The 18,415-nt window shown below is 36.4% G+C and overlaps 1 protein-coding gene across 1 annotated transcript; it reads right to left on the reverse strand.

The window, feature by feature from the left end:
* Positions 1-276: 276 nt before the first annotated feature.
* rnd2 (Rho family GTPase 2) lies at positions 277-16,862 on the reverse strand. The gene is made up of 5 exons (XM_052553014.1): positions 16,513-16,862; positions 12,344-12,431; positions 4,973-5,082; positions 1,863-1,997; positions 277-828 (listed from the first exon to the last, which is right to left on the reverse strand). Exons 1-5 carry the CDS (start codon positions 16,612-16,614, stop codon positions 559-561), a joined length of 705 nt encoding a protein of 234 aa, XP_052408974.1. The 5' UTR covers positions 16,615-16,862; the 3' UTR covers positions 277-558.
* Positions 16,863-18,415: the final 1,553 nt, after the last annotated feature.

Consider the following 18,415-nt stretch of genomic DNA (forward strand, 5'->3'; position numbering starts at 1 on the left):
GCATGACTGATGGTGCTGTCACACATGTGAAGGAGCGAACAGCAGAAGTCACAGATGTCTTTGTTCTGCTAATGCTAACGCTACTCATGGCTAAAGCTGGGGAAAGATTCTCAAACTCCAGGGACTTAGCTCCACACGAATGAGCTAGCTACAGATCTGTGATCTCCAGAGAAGAGTGGCCCAAGAGAGAAAATTAAAGCATGACACCAAAAAACGAAAACAAAAAGAAGTGTCTTTTTTTTAGTAAAGGTAAATTGAAGCTGTCCACACAAAAAATCCAACCCCTTTTTTTTTATTATTGTTTTCGCATCTGCTTTACACAGATTGTGACACTTAGGTCAGCTAAGCAATACCACAATGATAAAAATAAAAGCAAAGTTGAAGTTAATAAATAGAACTCCTCTGTATAATGTATTCACACATCTGTACAATCCCATGGGCCATATATGGGACAATATGACTCTCCCATAAATACAGAGAATCTGTCTCTTTTTTTGTCTGCACATATCTTCATTCACACACACACACACACACCACAGTGACTGTGTGTGCATTAGTCTACATGATCGTGCAGCTCTTGGCTCTGTCCTCCCTGAGGGTCGGCGTGGGTTCAAGGGGCGTGGCTTGTGAGCTGACTGGCAGAAGAGGCTGATTAGATATGCGCTTGAGAGCGTGACGTGAGGAGCTTCTCTTGAGGCTCGGGATGGCCTCACGTCTGACGGACACCAGCGTAGTGATGTGAAAGACGTCTCGGACACTGTTCACGCACATTCGGGAGGAACACTCCACGTATGCATCTGCACCCAGCTCGCGTGCTCGTGAGCTCCCCTGATAGACGGAAAGAAACAAGTCAGCTTAAAGGCACTGTGTCAGAACTATCAGAGAGAATTTACCTTCTCATTTCTCAATTTCCTTGTCCCTCCATTCTCTCTCACGCTCTTTAATGGAAACTCTTGTTTGGTGTTCATATGAATTACAGCAAAAGCTGAACCAAAAGTCAAAGCAAAGATAAACACGCCACTCAACAGTTTTTTCATCCCCTCCCTTCTTACGCTTTTTGTTCATGTCAGCTAATGTCTTTTTCTCGAAAAGGGTGCACAAATAATACATGAAACTCTGCTAATATGTCATTTTTTCTCAAACAAAAGGTCAGTGGAGGTACATGAACATATCTAATTGTCCTCCAAACAAAAAACATGTCATTTGTGCCCATAATGCTTTAAAAATAAAAGTAGCGGGACACTGAATCGCACCATTTTCATGTGAAGTGACGTATATTCTTCTCATTACAGAGCAGAATTACAGAGAGAACTAGGTGTTTTATAATGAAATGTTGCTCCAGCGAGTTGACCCGCTCAGAGCATTGACGTAATAGAGGGAACATTTTCTGCTGCTCTCTCTGTAGTTCGGTTTCTGTCTGTAATTACAGAGCATTCTTCTAGTGCCGGTGCACACTTAAAAAACACAATATAAGCTGCTGACATGACATTTCAAACTGTGCCATCAGTCAACTGCAGTGTGAGATGCTATACTTCCATCCTTAAATATTTTGAACAGTATTTTAATATAGACATTGAGGAAGGCAGGGCTTAACCTTAATAAACATGCTCCTAAATGATTTTCACAGTTTGCACACATCTATTTTTGATCTTGAATTGACAGTTTACAAGGTATATTTGTACTGTTCAATTGCAAGCAGCAACTTCCAGACTAAAGGTATGTTTTTATAATACTATGTGTCTTTGTTGTGTTATGTTTGCGTAGCAGCAGCTGAATAAACACTAATGTCCTTCTAACACAATCTCTGTGGGACAATGTGTGTGTGTGTGTGTGTGTGTGTGTGTGTGTGTACGTACGCCCACCTGTTCGTGAGTGACAGGTATTAGTCTCTGTTTGGACAGCTCTAGTAAGGTGCTGACATCTGTTCTCATATCCAACTTGCAGCCAACCAGCACCAACTTTGCATTAGGACAATACTCTTGAGCCTCCATCTGCCACTGAAAGAAGGAAAGAAAGAATCTGTCATATGTTAGTCATGTTAGATAAAATCTATCCATCTACTTACCTACCTACTGATCTACACTACCGTTCAAAAGTTCACAGTGAGTCTGTGGCACATTGCTTTTGCTCCTTGTAGTTTATGTGCACATAATGGGTGCATAATGTAGTTGAGCATACATCTGAGAGAGAATTAGGGAAGCAATTTGAACTGTAATTGCATGATTACTTACAAACACTCACACTGATGCACATCTAAATCAAATTGCACAATGTTTACAAGTTTTTAACCAATTAGCTATACAGCAGAGTAAACAACAACAGATTTAAATCTCCTTTCACATCAACATAGCTTAAACGGACCCTGACAAGGCTAATGCAGAACCATCTAAAGCCAGTTATACAGACAGCTTGTGTGGTGTTCACCAGCCCCTGCAAGGGTTCAGCTATCTCAGCTATGGCACCATTTCACAGGTTCTGAATGTGTTCAGTCATCCATCAGACAGTGCTGTGATCTTTAACCTTAAATGCCACAGTTAACTGGCCAATCGGAGGTCACCGCCTGCCTCTCAACATTCCACAACGGCCTTTAGCTCCGCCTCTGTGGCCTCAGAGCTGACATTGTGAAGTCATTGGTGTAAAGACGTTCAGTGTGTCTGCTGTCACAAGGGTTAGCAGAACAACAGTGTTGGTTTAGAGATGAAAGGCTTAGAGAAATTTCGGTATAATTACATGAAAATTGAAAAAGGTTCTATTGTTCAAATGTTTAGCTTCATTAAGCCTCTATTTATGTGTTTCTCATGCTCACTAAAGCTAAATTTATTTGATTCAAAATACAATATAAACAGTAATATTTTGAAATATTATTACTACTAAAAATAACTGTTTTCTATTTTAATATATTTTAAAATGTACACATATATACATTTCCAGTATCATTACTCCAGTGCTAGTGTCACATTTCTTGTTATCAGTGTAGGCAACCTTTGTGTGATACATTTAATTTGGTGAACAGAAAGTTAAAATAGAAAATATTAAATAAAAATATGCAACTGTCACTTTTGGTCAATTTAATTCATGCTTACTGAATAAAGGCATTCATTTCTTAAAAAAAATATAATAATAACAAAATTATCACAATGGTTATTTTTGCTTTAAATAAGGTCTTTATAATATCAACATTTTTGATTCCATAGAAATTCCATAATTCTTGTCAGCAGCAATATCACAAAAAGCTAATACTAGCCTAAAGAAAAAAAAGAAAAAATAAAATAAAAGAAAAAAAACTTGAGCTCACTGTGGACAAGTAAACAGTCAGCAATTAAATAAGCATAATAAACTAATTACAAGCAATAGGACAAAAAACTATAGTAGAACAAATATATAATGCTGCATAAATTGAATATATATATATATATATATATATATATATATATATATATATATATATATATATATATAAACACTGCATATTCTTCATTGTGTTAATTAAATAAATATTTCTTCTTATTAGAATACCAAAAGTGATTTAGTCAAGAGCAGTGATCTGACTGAAACAGATTTCTAGGAATGTGATTTGAATAGGAAATTCAAACCACATATGAATGTCATTCAAAACAGATTGCAAAAATCAGATATTATGTAGTTCTCTTTCGTTACTGTTTGTATTTCAATCACTTTAAACTGCAATGTGTAAAAACAAGCAAATTATATTTTTTAGAGACCATGAAGCGTGTAACCACGATAAAGATGAAAGATGAAAAATCTCTACTGGTTGACAAATACAACTAGTTAATCATGTCTACTGACTAACTCATGTCAGTTTACTGACCACAATCTTCTAATTGGTAGTGTTTACAATTTCTGTGATATAAATATATGATATGTAAAGGATAATCAATGGTTTGCCATGCATTAAGGGATTTTAAATGCAAGACGTGGAGGCCAAGAAACATCCAATGCGAAGTGATCATTCCATGGTTCCATAGAAAAGTTAAAACTAGCTTTGCTCTTTGAAGTGCAATATTTGACCGGATGGATAAAAATTTATATTTTCATCAGTTATGGCTTGTTAACACTAGCATTCTGCCCATTTCAAATCAGACACAGAGATGAAATATTGCGGTAAAATCACATTTATTTGAATGAATTATAGCATTTATTTCAATTAATTATTGATCGAGCGAGCGAGAGAGAGAGAGAGAGAGAGAGAGAGAGAGAGAGAGAGAGAGATGATAGTTATGTGTGCATTAACTGCATGCTGCGTCTGCTTGTCTCTTTCAACAATTCATTACTTCAAAAAACAGCCATTTTACACCTTGTTGCTGAGGAATATAATGTAGTAATCTAGTATCTATGCTATTTTATTAATAAAAATCACGTGGAAGCACTGACAACAAGTTTATGTGCGAACTGCGATCTCCTACTCTCTCTCTCTGTCGCTCTCTGTGTGTGTGTGTGTGTGTGTGTTTGTGTGCGAGTGATGTGTGTGGGTTTGTGTGTGTCTATTAAAGCAGTGCATTAATATCGAACGGTGATTAAACTGACTTGGAGCTACCTGAGCATTAAACGGTTTTAATGCAAACCTGCCAACCAATCAGAATCCAGTATTCAGACAGACCATCTGAATATATCTTTATCTCACCAGACATATACTCAAGAGACTTCAAATCAAACAACCCATTGAAACCCTTCAGTGCTAGACTCACACCCTCATCACCAAATAATTGTTGGCATCTGTGTTTAGGTTGTGTTTTTGTGTAAATTCACAATGCCGTCATCCTCCCACCGCTAAACACCCACAAACAAAAACTTCTATAAGTCGAGAATTACATTTTGTTTTCACAGAGAGACTAATGCTGAAAGTATGTGCGTGTTTACATCTACAGCTTGTAATGTCATTCCAACATGCACCAACATTTCTCTTTTTTTAAGGTAAGGGAAAAGAGAAAAAGAAATAAGAGGAGATGCTGACCTTCTTAGGGATGCTGTCCAGTGTCTCTGGTCTGCTGATATCAAAACAGATGAGCACAGCATCACAGTCTGGATACGCCAGGGGCCGTACATTATCATAATACGAGGACCCTGCCGAACACAAGCACAGTGAGGGGTCAGGATGAAAATCTTCATAATGATAACGCTGATGTTCACATCAAAGAGGAAACACTGCTAATGGTGCTTGTGAATGCTGTGTAACGTACAAATGATGTACAGTGGGCCATACAGCAGGGCAGATGATATAAAAGACTGATATTTCTACAGTGGTGGGTGTCTGAACAGGAAGGAGAGGTCAGTTTAATTACAGCACAATAAAATTGTTGTCTTTGGCTGTGTTCGGAATAGCATTTTTAACATTAGCATTCATACTAAATCTGCAGAATAAAGTATGTATACTGTGCACATTGTGAAATTTCTAAGCCACTCTTGTCCCAGGGCTCAGTCAAGTGCAGTCACCTTTATTTCTATAGTGGCTGATGTAATACAGATTGTTTCAAAGCAGCTTCACAGTAATAAACAGGAAAAAACAGGACTTGATGCAAAGAAAATCGAATGCTTCTGTAACACAATCGAGTCATAACTCAGCTCAGTTCAGTGTCTGTTCAGAAGTGCTCGTGTTTCCCCACAATGCAATGTGCCCAACTTCATGCTTACATTTACAGTGTATAGAAATTAACCAAAAGTATGTCTCTATTTGTATTTATAGAACATTTGACACTTGTTCTATTTCCAACATAATAACTGGACAACATTAATGCAATGTGACGAGGTCATCACCAGTGTTTATTTTAGTATCAGTGATATACTATTATATTTTTTATTAATATTTTGAATGCATTTTTATTTTTAAACTTTCCTTTTAAATTAAAATTTTAGTTAGTGATTTAGTAATTCTATGAATTGAACATTATGTGGAAAAAAGTAAGTAAATGAAAACAGGATGAAATGAAATCAGATTTATATTTAAATTATTATAATTTTTTATTTATTTCAGTTATCAGAAATGTTTTCCATGGTTGTAGTTTTAGTTAACTACACTACATTTCTATTAAAGAAGCATATTAGTACAGTATTATGCTGTTGTTGTCACATGACCTCAATGAATTGCATATTTAATTGTCCAGTCATAATCAAAGAAATTAAATTTGAAATTAGATTTTGTGTTATACTGGCTAACTTGTTTGTCAGTGCGAAAAAAAGATGTTAAAAAAAAATAATAATATTTCAGTTTCCCATTCATTTATGATGTTAAAAAAAGAAGACGGTCAAGGTGAGCTCATAATATTTTGAATGGGGTTGTGAAAAGCCACTGTTTAAAATTGGTGTACTTTCTGTCTTTCCTGTCGAACTTTGCATTCATCCCTCACTCTTCTGTCCTTCCCTCGAGTGAGGACACAAACCCAGACATAGACAGAGAGCGATAGGGAGGGAAAGAGAGAGAGGAAGTGTGAAGTGACAATGAGTGTTTGAAGCACTGATCAAAGCTATCAGTTATTATGGGCTGGCCTCAGGAGTCACCTCATGAGCTGCATGTCCCACAATCCTCTCTGGCAGCTCTGTCAACCACAGCCAGGGAAAGATGGTCAAAACTAATTTACCAGTTCAAAGTGCAAATAAGGATAAGATCAAACTAACAAAAGTGTTCACAGAGACAGATTGGAATGAAAAAAGGCATTTTCTGTCGTCATATTGCTTGTTTGTTTTTTGTTGCCAATTTGAGCGTGCTAGTCCACAGGGACACAGAAGCACTTTATTCTGTTCTCCACTCAACAGCTTCTAAAATAAACTTGTTTACTTAGCTATTTTAATGATGACATACCATAGACTGCTGTTTATTTTTATATAAACCCCATAATAATCACCAAATATGATTCACGCATTCATATTATATATATATATATATATATATATATAGAGAGAGAGAGAGAGAGAGAGAGAGAGAGAGAGAGAGCGAAATAATAATAGCAACAAAAGGGAAATTAATATTTATCATCTTATATATTTAATAATCTATCAAATAATAATAATTACTATTATAAATTTATGTATGAATTATTTTCCTTTCATTCCATATAAACATGTAAATTGAATTTACAATTATTACAAATAATAATACCTTCCATGTATTATTATGTATTCCATGCATTCCATTTAATAATAATAATAATAATAATAATAATAATAATAATAATAATGTTTGACATGTATATAGTGCTTTTTCTTGACACATTTGAATGTGGGAAATCTATTTCATCAAAGAGTTATAATAACAACAAAAGGTCAAATTATTTTTATACAATTTTAATAAAACGTAATGTAATAAATAATGTCTGAAATAGTAATAACAATAATGTGTTATTATTATTATTATTATATTTTATACATATGCCACAAAGGGACATTGTCAGATTTGTTTCATACCAGATTAAGCTCGCTTCTCTGGACATATTTGGCCCCAAAGTATAGCTGAATAAACCCAAACAAACACACACACACACACACACACAGATGCTCTGCATCTCAGCCTGTGTGTATTTGTATGTGTGTCTGCTCTTTTCTTAACACTCCTGTTACCTCTTTTTTTGTCAGTTTTTCTATTTAAAGGGAAAATGATGCTCTTTTACAGGGTCTTGATTTTGTTTTGGGGGTGTACTAGAACAGGCTCTCAGACTAGGTTGTTCGAAAAACAAATTATTTTTCACATATTTGACATTATTACAACACCACTGTCCCCAGACTGGCATGAACGGCTCAAATAGTTTCTGTATCAAATGAAGGCCCGCCTTCTGAAATATGAAACATGCTGTGATTGGTTAGCCGGGCCAGCGTGTGTTGTGATTGGCAGCACTCGGCACCTGGTCGGGAAATGTCCTGCCCCTTACCATAGCCGTCTGCAAGCTTCAGTGTAAATATTGTGCCAAAATCAACGTTGCAGATCCTTTTTATGCTCAAACAGCAACATTACAGACTAACTAAAGTTGAAAAGGTGAAAAAGCATAATAGCACCCCTTTAATCATTTGAAGTCCCTCCCATTTATGGTCACTCTCCTCTGTCAATCCAAAAACATTCATGCCATGTAAAAACAACAAACAAAAAAAAACACTTATTTTCCTGTCTTGTTTGCAGTGGGTGTTACATGTCTCCACAGAAATCTCGGCCGGTTGTTTTCTTTGTTTTATCGTCGAGACATTATTACTGTGATTATGTCTGTAGTGCTAGACATAATTTGTGACTTGTTAAGAACAGTGTGTCTGCATGAAACGCTGACCTGAATGTTTGCCAGTAAACATTCTCCTCCTCCAGTCCCTAGATTCACCCCTCGCCAGCTGTGCAGCTGTTTGTGTGTGTGTGTGTGTGTGTGTGTGTGGAGGAAGCAGAACTCTATGGGATGTCATTACAGTTTGTTAAAGATGTAGCCGTAAGCACAAGAGTGTCAGTGAGCTCAGTAGCAGACACCTCATTAAGACCCATCAGAGACACAGCGTGATTACCTGTGTGATGTGAATATTTGTTTATGTTTGCATTTTTCTAGATCTAAACAGGCCTAAGGGCAATGCATGAAAAGGTTAGACTGAAAAGAAGGATGTTATGCTGGCAGAAACAATGCCTGATGGTTGTATTACTGAAATGCTGCATTAAAATTTCATTACCAGGGTTCAGGAAGTATCAATTTCCACATACACACTGTATCGTTTCAACCACATTTAAATACGGGAGTGAATCTGCTTAGTTACAGTCTTATGTGTATGGAACAAACTCAAAACTAGGAGGACTGACACAGTGGTAACCACAGCAGTGTTTTGCATCTTGTGCATTTGATATTCGCTATGCGATACCTAAGCGATATTACAATGAACAAAGACTCATTATGTTCAGCGATTTTAACTAAACCCCCTTCGACAGAGTCACTGTGTTTTGTTTAAGTTTGGAAACAAATGCCTAGTTTAGAATAGGTTTAATTGTTTTTTTTTCTGGTCACGCCGGGACACACAGTATGGTGAGGGGCGTAACAATTCCGTCACACGAGGTATTCGGCCAATCACAAAGCACCAGATAGCTGGCCAATCAGAGCACAATTGATGTGTTTTAGAAAGGCGGGGCATAGAGGAGAAACATTAATATGCAGTATGTGGAAAATGTGCTTTTAGAACCTTTTAGAACCCACATAAAGATATTTCATTACACCAAACACACAAAGTAATGTTTTTTTTTAGCAACGTCATATGTGCCCTTTAATTTTGTCTTTAAGCTCTATCAGCAATATATGGAGCCTACTGTCGATTACCATTTTCAACTCGATTCTCAGTATCTCAAAACAAACAAAAACTGTATTGACTGATATGTGTATACAATGGACGCTGTATGATTATAGCCTACAGATTCTGGTAAGTGGATTTCTGTCAGCATGTTGTTTGTTTGTTTGGATTTACAAACTGAAGGACAGTCCAAAAATGACTGAACAATCTGAGGAAAATGCTGAAGAAAGCACACACAACATAAACCAAACAAATCACACACAGTTAAACAAAGGGAGCCTCTCATTACCATTCAGTGTTCTCATTAGTCATCAAATCATTAGTTGCCCTAGTTCTCCAGATGGCCGGGCCAAAACATTCATTCAGCTCTCCATTTTACAACTGCAAATTCAGCTTTCACACACATTCATTACAAGTCCACAACAAATCTTGACATTTTGACAAATGAAGATTTATCCACAGTTTTTTAGCTTTCATGCCAAAATACTTCCTTTCATCACGAAAAAAAGTAAAAAAGTATTACTGGCATGGTACACTTATTTAGTTCTGAAAAGATGCATATTAGAATCTTAAAGGTACATATTTTTACTTAAAACATGCATTTTAGTTTGGTGCATATTAATACCCTTAGAAAGGGAATTCGGCTTAATGTGCAGAGACAACTATATGCAGTTGTTATCGTATTATTATCATCGTTATCAATTAATAATATATTTATAATTTTACTGTATATAATAATAATATCATGAATATGAAACTGATAATACATATATTTTATATATATATATATATATATATATATATATATATTTATTAAAGTGCCATTTTTAAATCAGATTTAGCACACTTCTAGGGACAGATTTGTTCATATGCTTATATAGTTTTCTAGCACTTAAAGCTAATTATTTTAATGTAAAAATGCTTCCTTTAACCCAGCTGGAGACACCAATAACCATTTGTTAATTGGGGGGGAAAAAAGCAAAAATTGGTTGAAAAACCTACTAGCATTTATCATGAAAAAAGATTTTATATCTGATTCTGTGTCTGGCTCGTTCATCACGCTAGAGAAGGAAGGTCAAGTCAAGTTCATTGCATTGTGGGACACAGTATTTCATGCAGTGAGCTCTGTTGTATACTGCACATTTTCTGAAATGTAGAAGGTCACCTGGGTATTATATGCATAGAAAATGTATCCATACTACAGAAATTGCAAGAGTAGTAATGGTAATAATAGTAGTAATAATATGCTAGTATGCATTTCCAAACATAGCCATTTTCCAAACGCATTTAGTGGCACAACTGATACAGAAATCACATTTATGACCCTGGACCACAAATCTAGTCATAAGGGTAAGTTTTTTTAAATTGATATTTATACATCATCTGAAAGCTGAATAAAAAAGCTTTCCATTGGTGTATGGTTTGTTAGGATGTAGGACAATATCTGGCAAGATACAACTATTTGAAAATCTGCAATATATCTTAAATTGTTCCACTAATTTACAGATTGAATCATTTTAGCTCACTTTGGTATGACAGTATCGTTCAATAAAATAGATGTAAATACTACACTTATACTTTTTGCACACAAAGCTGCTGGGAGCCTGGCTGTTGTCAAAAGGGCGAACTGACAACATTTCTAAACAGTGATAAAGTTCATAACCAGCTGAACTGTATTAACACACATTCCACACTGAAAAACAGACTCTTGTGTCCCAGACCGTGGTATGAGAGCGCTTACAGTAAAGCGAAGATTTACTCTCAGCAGGGTGACAGTTTAACCCAGCACAACCCTACAGACCAACAACAACAGCAGGAGAAGAAAACATTCCCATAGGAACTTAAAAATGGAGATGACAAGAAAAGAAGTTCCCATAAAGGACTTTTATAGCAGGGTGGGGAAACATGCAGAGGCCTAGAGCTGGGATTTATGGGTCACGCTTGCTGAGAAACCCCTGAAGTGTGTGTCAGGACGAGTGTGTGTCAGCAGTGGTGTAGCTTAACACCAAGTGTGCAAAAATCCACACTGACAGCACTGTCTAAACATGCATGCACAGCTTTGAAAATATTACTTGACTTCTGGCTAACTTGTTGGTCTGTTGCGTTATAGATGAGAAGCCTGAATCCTGAATCCACACAAAGCCATTTATATTAGAGATCTCACCCACAGATACAGTCCACAACTCAAGAGCAATGTAACAGGATCATATTCTGCTCTGTATTCATAAGCTCTGCATTGTCTTCTGTGTATTGTTCAATCAAAGCAGCGAGAGTTCTGCTTCCTGACTCTTTGTAGTTCAGACATCACATATTTGAGAAAATGTTGCTGAAACAACATTCTCTTGTGAGAAGCTCCAGAGAACCAAAAAGCCATGTTCAATCTTTCTCATACAATTTCACATGGGGGGTCAGCCAGGCTATGAGAGCGGTCAAGAGCCAGGAGGGACAGGAACGAAGCGTGTCCATGCATAGACGAGACTGGCACCAGGATTTATTATAGTAGGACTTTTGCAATTTCATCTATCTGTTTATCTATCCATGAAGAGGTTTCAAAATTTACACTCCCAGACTTTCCAAATCAGTTTGACGCCACTAAACAGCACAATGCTTGAGTTACAGTCAATGGCTATGTTTGCACTGGAATACTAGTATATCACCTTTTGTGTACTGCCTGATTTTATAAGGATTTTAATATAGCCTAATAACCCTACATATATACATACATACATACATACATACATACATATATATATTTACTGCATTACAAGCATGTTTATTTAAAGGGGTAGTTAACCCCAAAATTTGAATTTTGTCATTTACTCAACCTCATGTTGTTGAGTGTTTGAGAGTGTGAATTGATAATGAGTCAAAATATAAAGCTTAAAAATCAGATTGAGATTACTTCTTGTTCATGTCAAGTGATATAGCATACAACCATATGCCCTGTGGTATACTGCAGCATTGGGTAAAAGTATGATTTTTCAAAAATACTTCAATACAATTTTGCTTACTATGTACTGTATGCAAACTGCAGAAATATTATGTGTAGTATGTAGCAAGATAGTAATTTTGATGCCGAGCTGGATCTCACCTGATGTGTCCCACATGTTCAGCTCGATGCGGTGCTTGTCGATCTCAAAGCTGGCTGTGTAGTTCTCAAACACTGTGGGCACGTAATTCTGCAATCAAAAAATTCATACATACTTATGATTACCGTGATTTTACCAAGTAAGACATTTTCCTGGATCAACAGGTTTTTTTTTGACCCTGGATCATATTTTATGTCTAAAATATAGACCTAACCCTAACCCTAAACTAAACCCTAAAACCCTTACCATTAGTCACCTTAAAGACACAGTGATTAATCTCATATGTGTTTGCAGTCATATGTGTTTAGGGGGCGTGGCAGAGTCTTAACTTTTATAAAGAATATCTCTTTGGTTTTGAGACTTTAAAGGGACAATAAGTAACTTTTTAGGTATTTTATTATCTAAAATCAATATTTTTATTCATAAATATGCCCTCAATGGTGTACAAATACCTATGCCAATGTTTAAACTAATCCTTGTAAATGAAGAATTTATTATCTTTATATACATGGGACGGGTAGGTCGACGGAGGCTTCCATGTAGTTCCGCCATCTTGCAAAACTATAATAGCAGAGAGGGACAAAAAGTACTAAGCCAACGCGTTTCCACAGCGCGTTTTCGGTCAGAGCCAGAAACGCAGGTGCAGAGCAGTGAGAGGCGCTTGAAACTGCACCGGCAAGTTTAAAAGTCTGGATTGCATTCTTATTATGCACCATACATATGCCGCGCCACAGGAGAAGAAAACATCGTCGCCAAAACAGTCAAAAATAGAACGTAAAAGGAAACGTGACCGTAGATTACAGAAAACAAGAGTTAATGTCGGGGAAGCTTTTTCTAGGTGGAAAGAGCTAATGCTTGATAAAGATTTCAAAAGAGACGCTGAAGTGGCCAGTTTTCTTCTCGACAGGTAAGTCAGTGTTACAATCTATATTATAATATTTTTTTTTATATCTAACAATGCATATAATTCAGAAAATATAACGAATAAATTAGACATAACTACTAATTACAATATTTCATGTTTTCCACAGTCAGTAATTCATACTGTAACATTCGTTTGTTAGTTGTCATGTTGCAGTTTGTTTGAAATAACACACCTGTTCACCTGAAGGAAAACTCGACGAAGTGCTATTAAAAGACATCCCGTCAAAGCTTTTTGGTACATATCGCCTACCGTAGATGCAACGCGCATTTTAAAAAGTGAGGCGCTGGAGAGCAAAATTAGTTTGAATGCAAAATACAATTTCACCACTAGATGGGAGTAATTCCTACTTAGTGTCCCTTTAAGTCTTTGCAACTTCAAGGATGGTATCTATTCACAATCAGCTTGTAACACTCCAAAGCGAAAGGAAAAGTGGGGTGGTGTTGGCACAGTGGATAAGATGCATGCCTTTGGTGTGAGAGACCCTGGTTCGAATCCACTGTGAGGCACCAATGTGTCCCTGAGCAAGACACTTAACCCCTAGTTGCTCCAGAGGCGTGTGACCTCTGACATATATAGCAATTGTAAGTCGCTTTGGATAAAAGCGTCAGCTAAATGAATAAATGTAAATGTAAAAAACTACAAAATATGATGTAGAAATCACATCATATTTCCCCTTTAAAAAAGTATGCCAAACTACTACTAATCTACTACTTCCGGTTAGAATTCAAAGATCGATGCGCCCGGGGAGCAGTTGGGGGTTCAGTGCCTTGCTCAAGGACACCTCAGTCATGGTATTGCCAGCCCAAGACTTGAACCAACAACCCTAGGGTTAGGAGCCAAACTCTCTAACCACTAGGCCATGACTTGTAAAAAATGTAAAGTTTTGTAATGATAAGTATATTCAGATAAGCCTGAAAAGTATACTTTTTATAATGCTATTTGAGCAAAATTAACAACATTTATGATACAGTTTCTGTCAGATTTCTTTGGTGATTTGAAATATGAAATTTAATCAAAAGCTTAGTGAAGAGTTTGGGAGATTTTGATGTTTCCCCATACAAAGAGATAGGAGCTGCACTTTGCATGTCCGAGAGGCGTTTCAAAGATGACTGCTCAGAGACAGGACTTGTCTTAAAGAGACTTTGGTAGTATGTCCCAAAGCTTGCCTACTATTCTTCTACATCAAACGTTGTCTATGTACTTTCTCTTCACAAAAAGAGTATACTTTTAGGGCATAGTATAAGTAGGCGAATTGGGATGCAGCAATCGTGTTAAAAGTGTGCTGGTTACAATTTACAAATATTGTTTTTTTTTAAATTATTATTATTTAAAACAGTTGCCCAAAAAAACCTGGTCTAGTCTGGTTTAAAACATTTATAATTTTATAATTTGCATATGGCCCTAACTTTTAAAAGCCTAGCTATAACTTTTATAGTTTTGCAGTGAAATGTTATATGAAAACATGGTTAAAATAATGAGAGACCATCTTAATTCTCACCCTGGTTCCAAGCAGCAGGACCATTTCTAGCCAATTTGACACATAATATGCACTTAAAATCACACATAAATTGATTTTATTTGGATTTTGATACATGTTTAGATATTATCATTGGCTACTTTTTGTATTTATCTGTTTTTTGTTCAATTGTTTTGTTGTTGTTGCTTGAAACATAGATTTAAAGTGTCAGTTAATGCATTATTATTTCAGTCAACCCTATAAAACCCTTTGTTACCCCAAACTACAAATAAAAGCTAGCCTGCTAATACCAAACTCTGCTACTTCGCTTTTCTTTGTAGACAGAGTCTGGAAGGGCATAATTGACAAGTGTTTTCTTTCTTGTTGGGGGGCACTTGTCTGAAGTTTAAAATCTGTGAAAACAAAGCCATCGAGCGAGTTTTGTTGCCTCCTTAATCTGATCCTTCATGGGAGCAACCAAGGAGGACACAATCACAATTATCGCCTTGCCGGACTTTGGCCTCCCCAGTTTCTCGCTGATGATCGGTAACAGTTGATAAACTAAACTTATCCCAAAACCTGTCGGGACTTGGGAGTAGAGCCACAACTTCACCTCCATTCAAAATGTGAAACAAACACTGTTCTTGTTCGGGCTTCAGTTGGCAAATGCAGGGAATGTTCTTCACAACAGATTGAATAGCATCCCGTGTCTCCATATCCGCAGTCGTTTTCGATTTCCCTACCAAGCTAAACTACAATATTAAATTAGGCGCTTACACTTATCTTAGCGTCTACGTCATGGCTTTCAGCCCGCCCTCTGTTCATTGATTGGGTGGCTGGTGCATAGCGGGAGGAAATCTGGGAGATAGTTTGACTGATTACAGAAGCTAACTGAAATTGAGCGGAAGTATGAAGTCTGACATAGTCAGGTTATAAAAGCCTGATCAGTGGCATACATAGATATATACTATGAGTGGCATAAAAGTAATCAGCTACTTAAACCTTTGCTACTCACTAAAGCATGAACTTCCCCTTTAAATAATGTGACACTCTTGCCTCTGTGAATGATGCTGTTCTCATTATGTGCTGTTAGAAGTGATTTAATTGATTCAGCATTTCGACACCTCCGTAAGGACGCATTCAACTCGACAAAGAGGTTTAATAAAGGATGCACTGATCTCGTTAATTAGCTAATTTTACTATACCAATATTTTTAATTGACTGTTAAAGTTTATATGGAAATATTACATGACACACTGATCCTTTAACAATGCTTTGGCGCAAAAACGCACACCTTTTGGACAAATCTCGCAACATGATTTATCAACTGCCTGTTTTTAATGCATTTATCAACAATTTTCCTGTACCAATTTTTTTAATTGGCATTTGAACTTAGCTTTATTGCATGGAAATAAAAGTCTTGCCAAGCACTACCTTGAAGCCCATTGATCTAAGAGCGTTGATGATTTTATGCCTAGAAACGGCACAGTCTCACTTCAGCGTCTCATGCAGTGAACTCATCTGTGCCAACTCCCAAGTTAGAAGCGAGGCTCCTGCTCATTTTTCTGTCCATTTGCACTCTAGTGTGACCAGTCCCATAAGAGACAAGCATGCAGTTTAATAAAACCCGAACTTAAATGACACAACTTTTAATGCAACCTACGTTCGTCGGTTTAAAACATTCAAACTATTATTCTACTCTAACACACACTTAACACATCACTCTGTTCATCATATTTAGTAACTTATTTCCTTTTCAGTGTTAATGATAATTCGCGTGATGCGTTCACCTCTGGGTAGCTGTCCTTGGCGAACACATGCAGCAGCGCCGTCTTTCCACACTGAGTGTCACCGACCACCACGATCTTACAGCGGCTGCACTGTCCCTCCATCCTCGCCACTGTCAGCTCTGTCCTAGCGCTTAACGAGCACCATCCGCCGCCTAATGCTCCAGAGCAGAGACCGTGAGAGTGCCTGTGAGTGGACGGGTGTGCAGGGAGAGAGTCCCCTCCCCTGTCCGCCTGTCAGTCTCCGGTTCCCACGGTGACTCCACGCGCCGAGGCTCACCTCTCTTGACTCAGTAGTCTTGATTTATAATGACACGATGTTGTTGCCTTGCCTTCCTCCTGTGGTTTGGGCATGGTGTAAATTAAGCGACCCCTCTGGCTCGTGTATGGAAATTGTTTTAACGATGTGATTTAACACTTCACTGGGTCGCCCATCCGGGGTTCCCAAGGTCATGAAAAAATCAAGAAAATGTCATTAAATTAAAAGCCATGCACTTGAAACATTAGTGCAATTTAATAAAATGTCACAGTTTCTATGGTGAATGCATTGCGTTCCAAAATATTTGATTGGGAAGAGGTTTCATTGCTCGTTGTGAGTGCAGTCTCTATTAAATTGATTTTAAATTCATATTTTACATAAAATATTTGTGTTTCTAACCATTCGTTTTTAAATGCTTTAAATGTTTTGTGTTAGTTTCAGAGTGTTGAGGAAGTTCAGGCGAGGTCACTTTATTAACCAGACTAGATTAGGTTAGATTGCAAATAGGCCTACCTGGATCTCTATAAGTGGAAAATGGCGATTTGTCAAAGAACAGCACGAGTCATCTGAAAAGCTTTTTGTTTTATCTTTTATTAATTGAATTGCTTTTCAGCACACTTTGGCTTTTCGGGTGATAATTTTATCATCCTAGGACCATAAAAATTCAATATTTTTTTTTTGTAAGTAAATTGATAAAGATATAGGGATGTGGTTTTATTTTGTGAGACACTGAACTGCTATATGTTTAGTTGACTTAATAATGTATGTTATTACTCAGAATAATACTATGCAAATAATTTAAAAAAGTACAAAAATTAAAAGTTATCAGTTCTGCTTTTACATTTTATCTTTTTTTTTTTCAAATAATTGGAAAATAATTAGACTAAGAATAGAAACATATTAATCATTATTTTAAATATTTAATTATTAAATTTTAGTAACATTAATTATTATTTTTAATAATATAAATAATATTTCTACAACACTTTCATTAATATGGTCACGTATATGTACATGATTATACACCTTTTATGTATACAGCACCTTCTATGTTTATATCTAATTAATATAAAACATTCAAAATTTATCGTTGTAATATTTTACTTTTTTAACAGCATGTTATAAAAAAGTTACGTTTTGGTTCCATGGCTTTATTTTAATTTATTTTATTGTAATTTATTTTAAATTACATGTACGCTTCAATACAAGTTTTCATCTGCGAGACTTTTGTTTTTTCCTTCATGTAATGCTGCCATCTGCTGTTAAATGTTGGTACTGTAGAATTTTCACTGTTAAAATCTATGGTTAAAATGTGTTGGTCTTCCGATTTATTACGTGGTCTGTTTATATATATGTTAATTATTTGTTAATGGTCTTTGTGAGTTCTCAGCTTCTTTAAATGGGCTATTATATTGCGTTTTAAGCTAGTGGTGTGGTCCTAAGCCTCTTTTTAAAATCGTATTAAAAGAAAGAATTCAGTTTTGATCAGGAATGGAATTCGTATTCAGAGTTTCTGAATACATCTATATTCTGCCTTTCGCTCAGGAATTCAGTTCACGCCCTAAACCCAAACATTATTGACAACCATCATCCACAGACGGGTTCCTTCGGCCAGCCACACCCATCACGCGCTGTCCCGCTTTTACC

This window comes from Carassius gibelio, chromosome B3 (genome assembly GCF_023724105.1).
Source record: "Carassius gibelio isolate Cgi1373 ecotype wild population from Czech Republic chromosome B3, carGib1.2-hapl.c, whole genome shotgun sequence".
NCBI classification, from domain to species: Eukaryota; Metazoa; Chordata; class Actinopteri; order Cypriniformes; family Cyprinidae; genus Carassius; species Carassius gibelio.

What these genes read in the sequence shown, in the direction of transcription:
- rnd2 (XM_052553014.1), bottom strand. Translation starts at nt 16,614, where the DNA reads ATGGAGGGACAGTGCAGCCGCTGTAAGATCGTGGTGGTCGGTGACACT. An exon ending in CCAAGGACAGCTACCCAGAG is followed by an intron (nt 12,432 to 16,512) that starts GTGAACGCATCA and finishes TTTTGATTGCAG; the next exon opens with AATTACGTGCCCACAGTGTT. An exon ending in TACCTGTCACTCACGAACAG is followed by an intron (nt 829 to 1,862) that starts GTGGGCGTACGT and finishes TCCGTCTATCAG; the next exon opens with GGGAGCTCACGAGCACGCGA.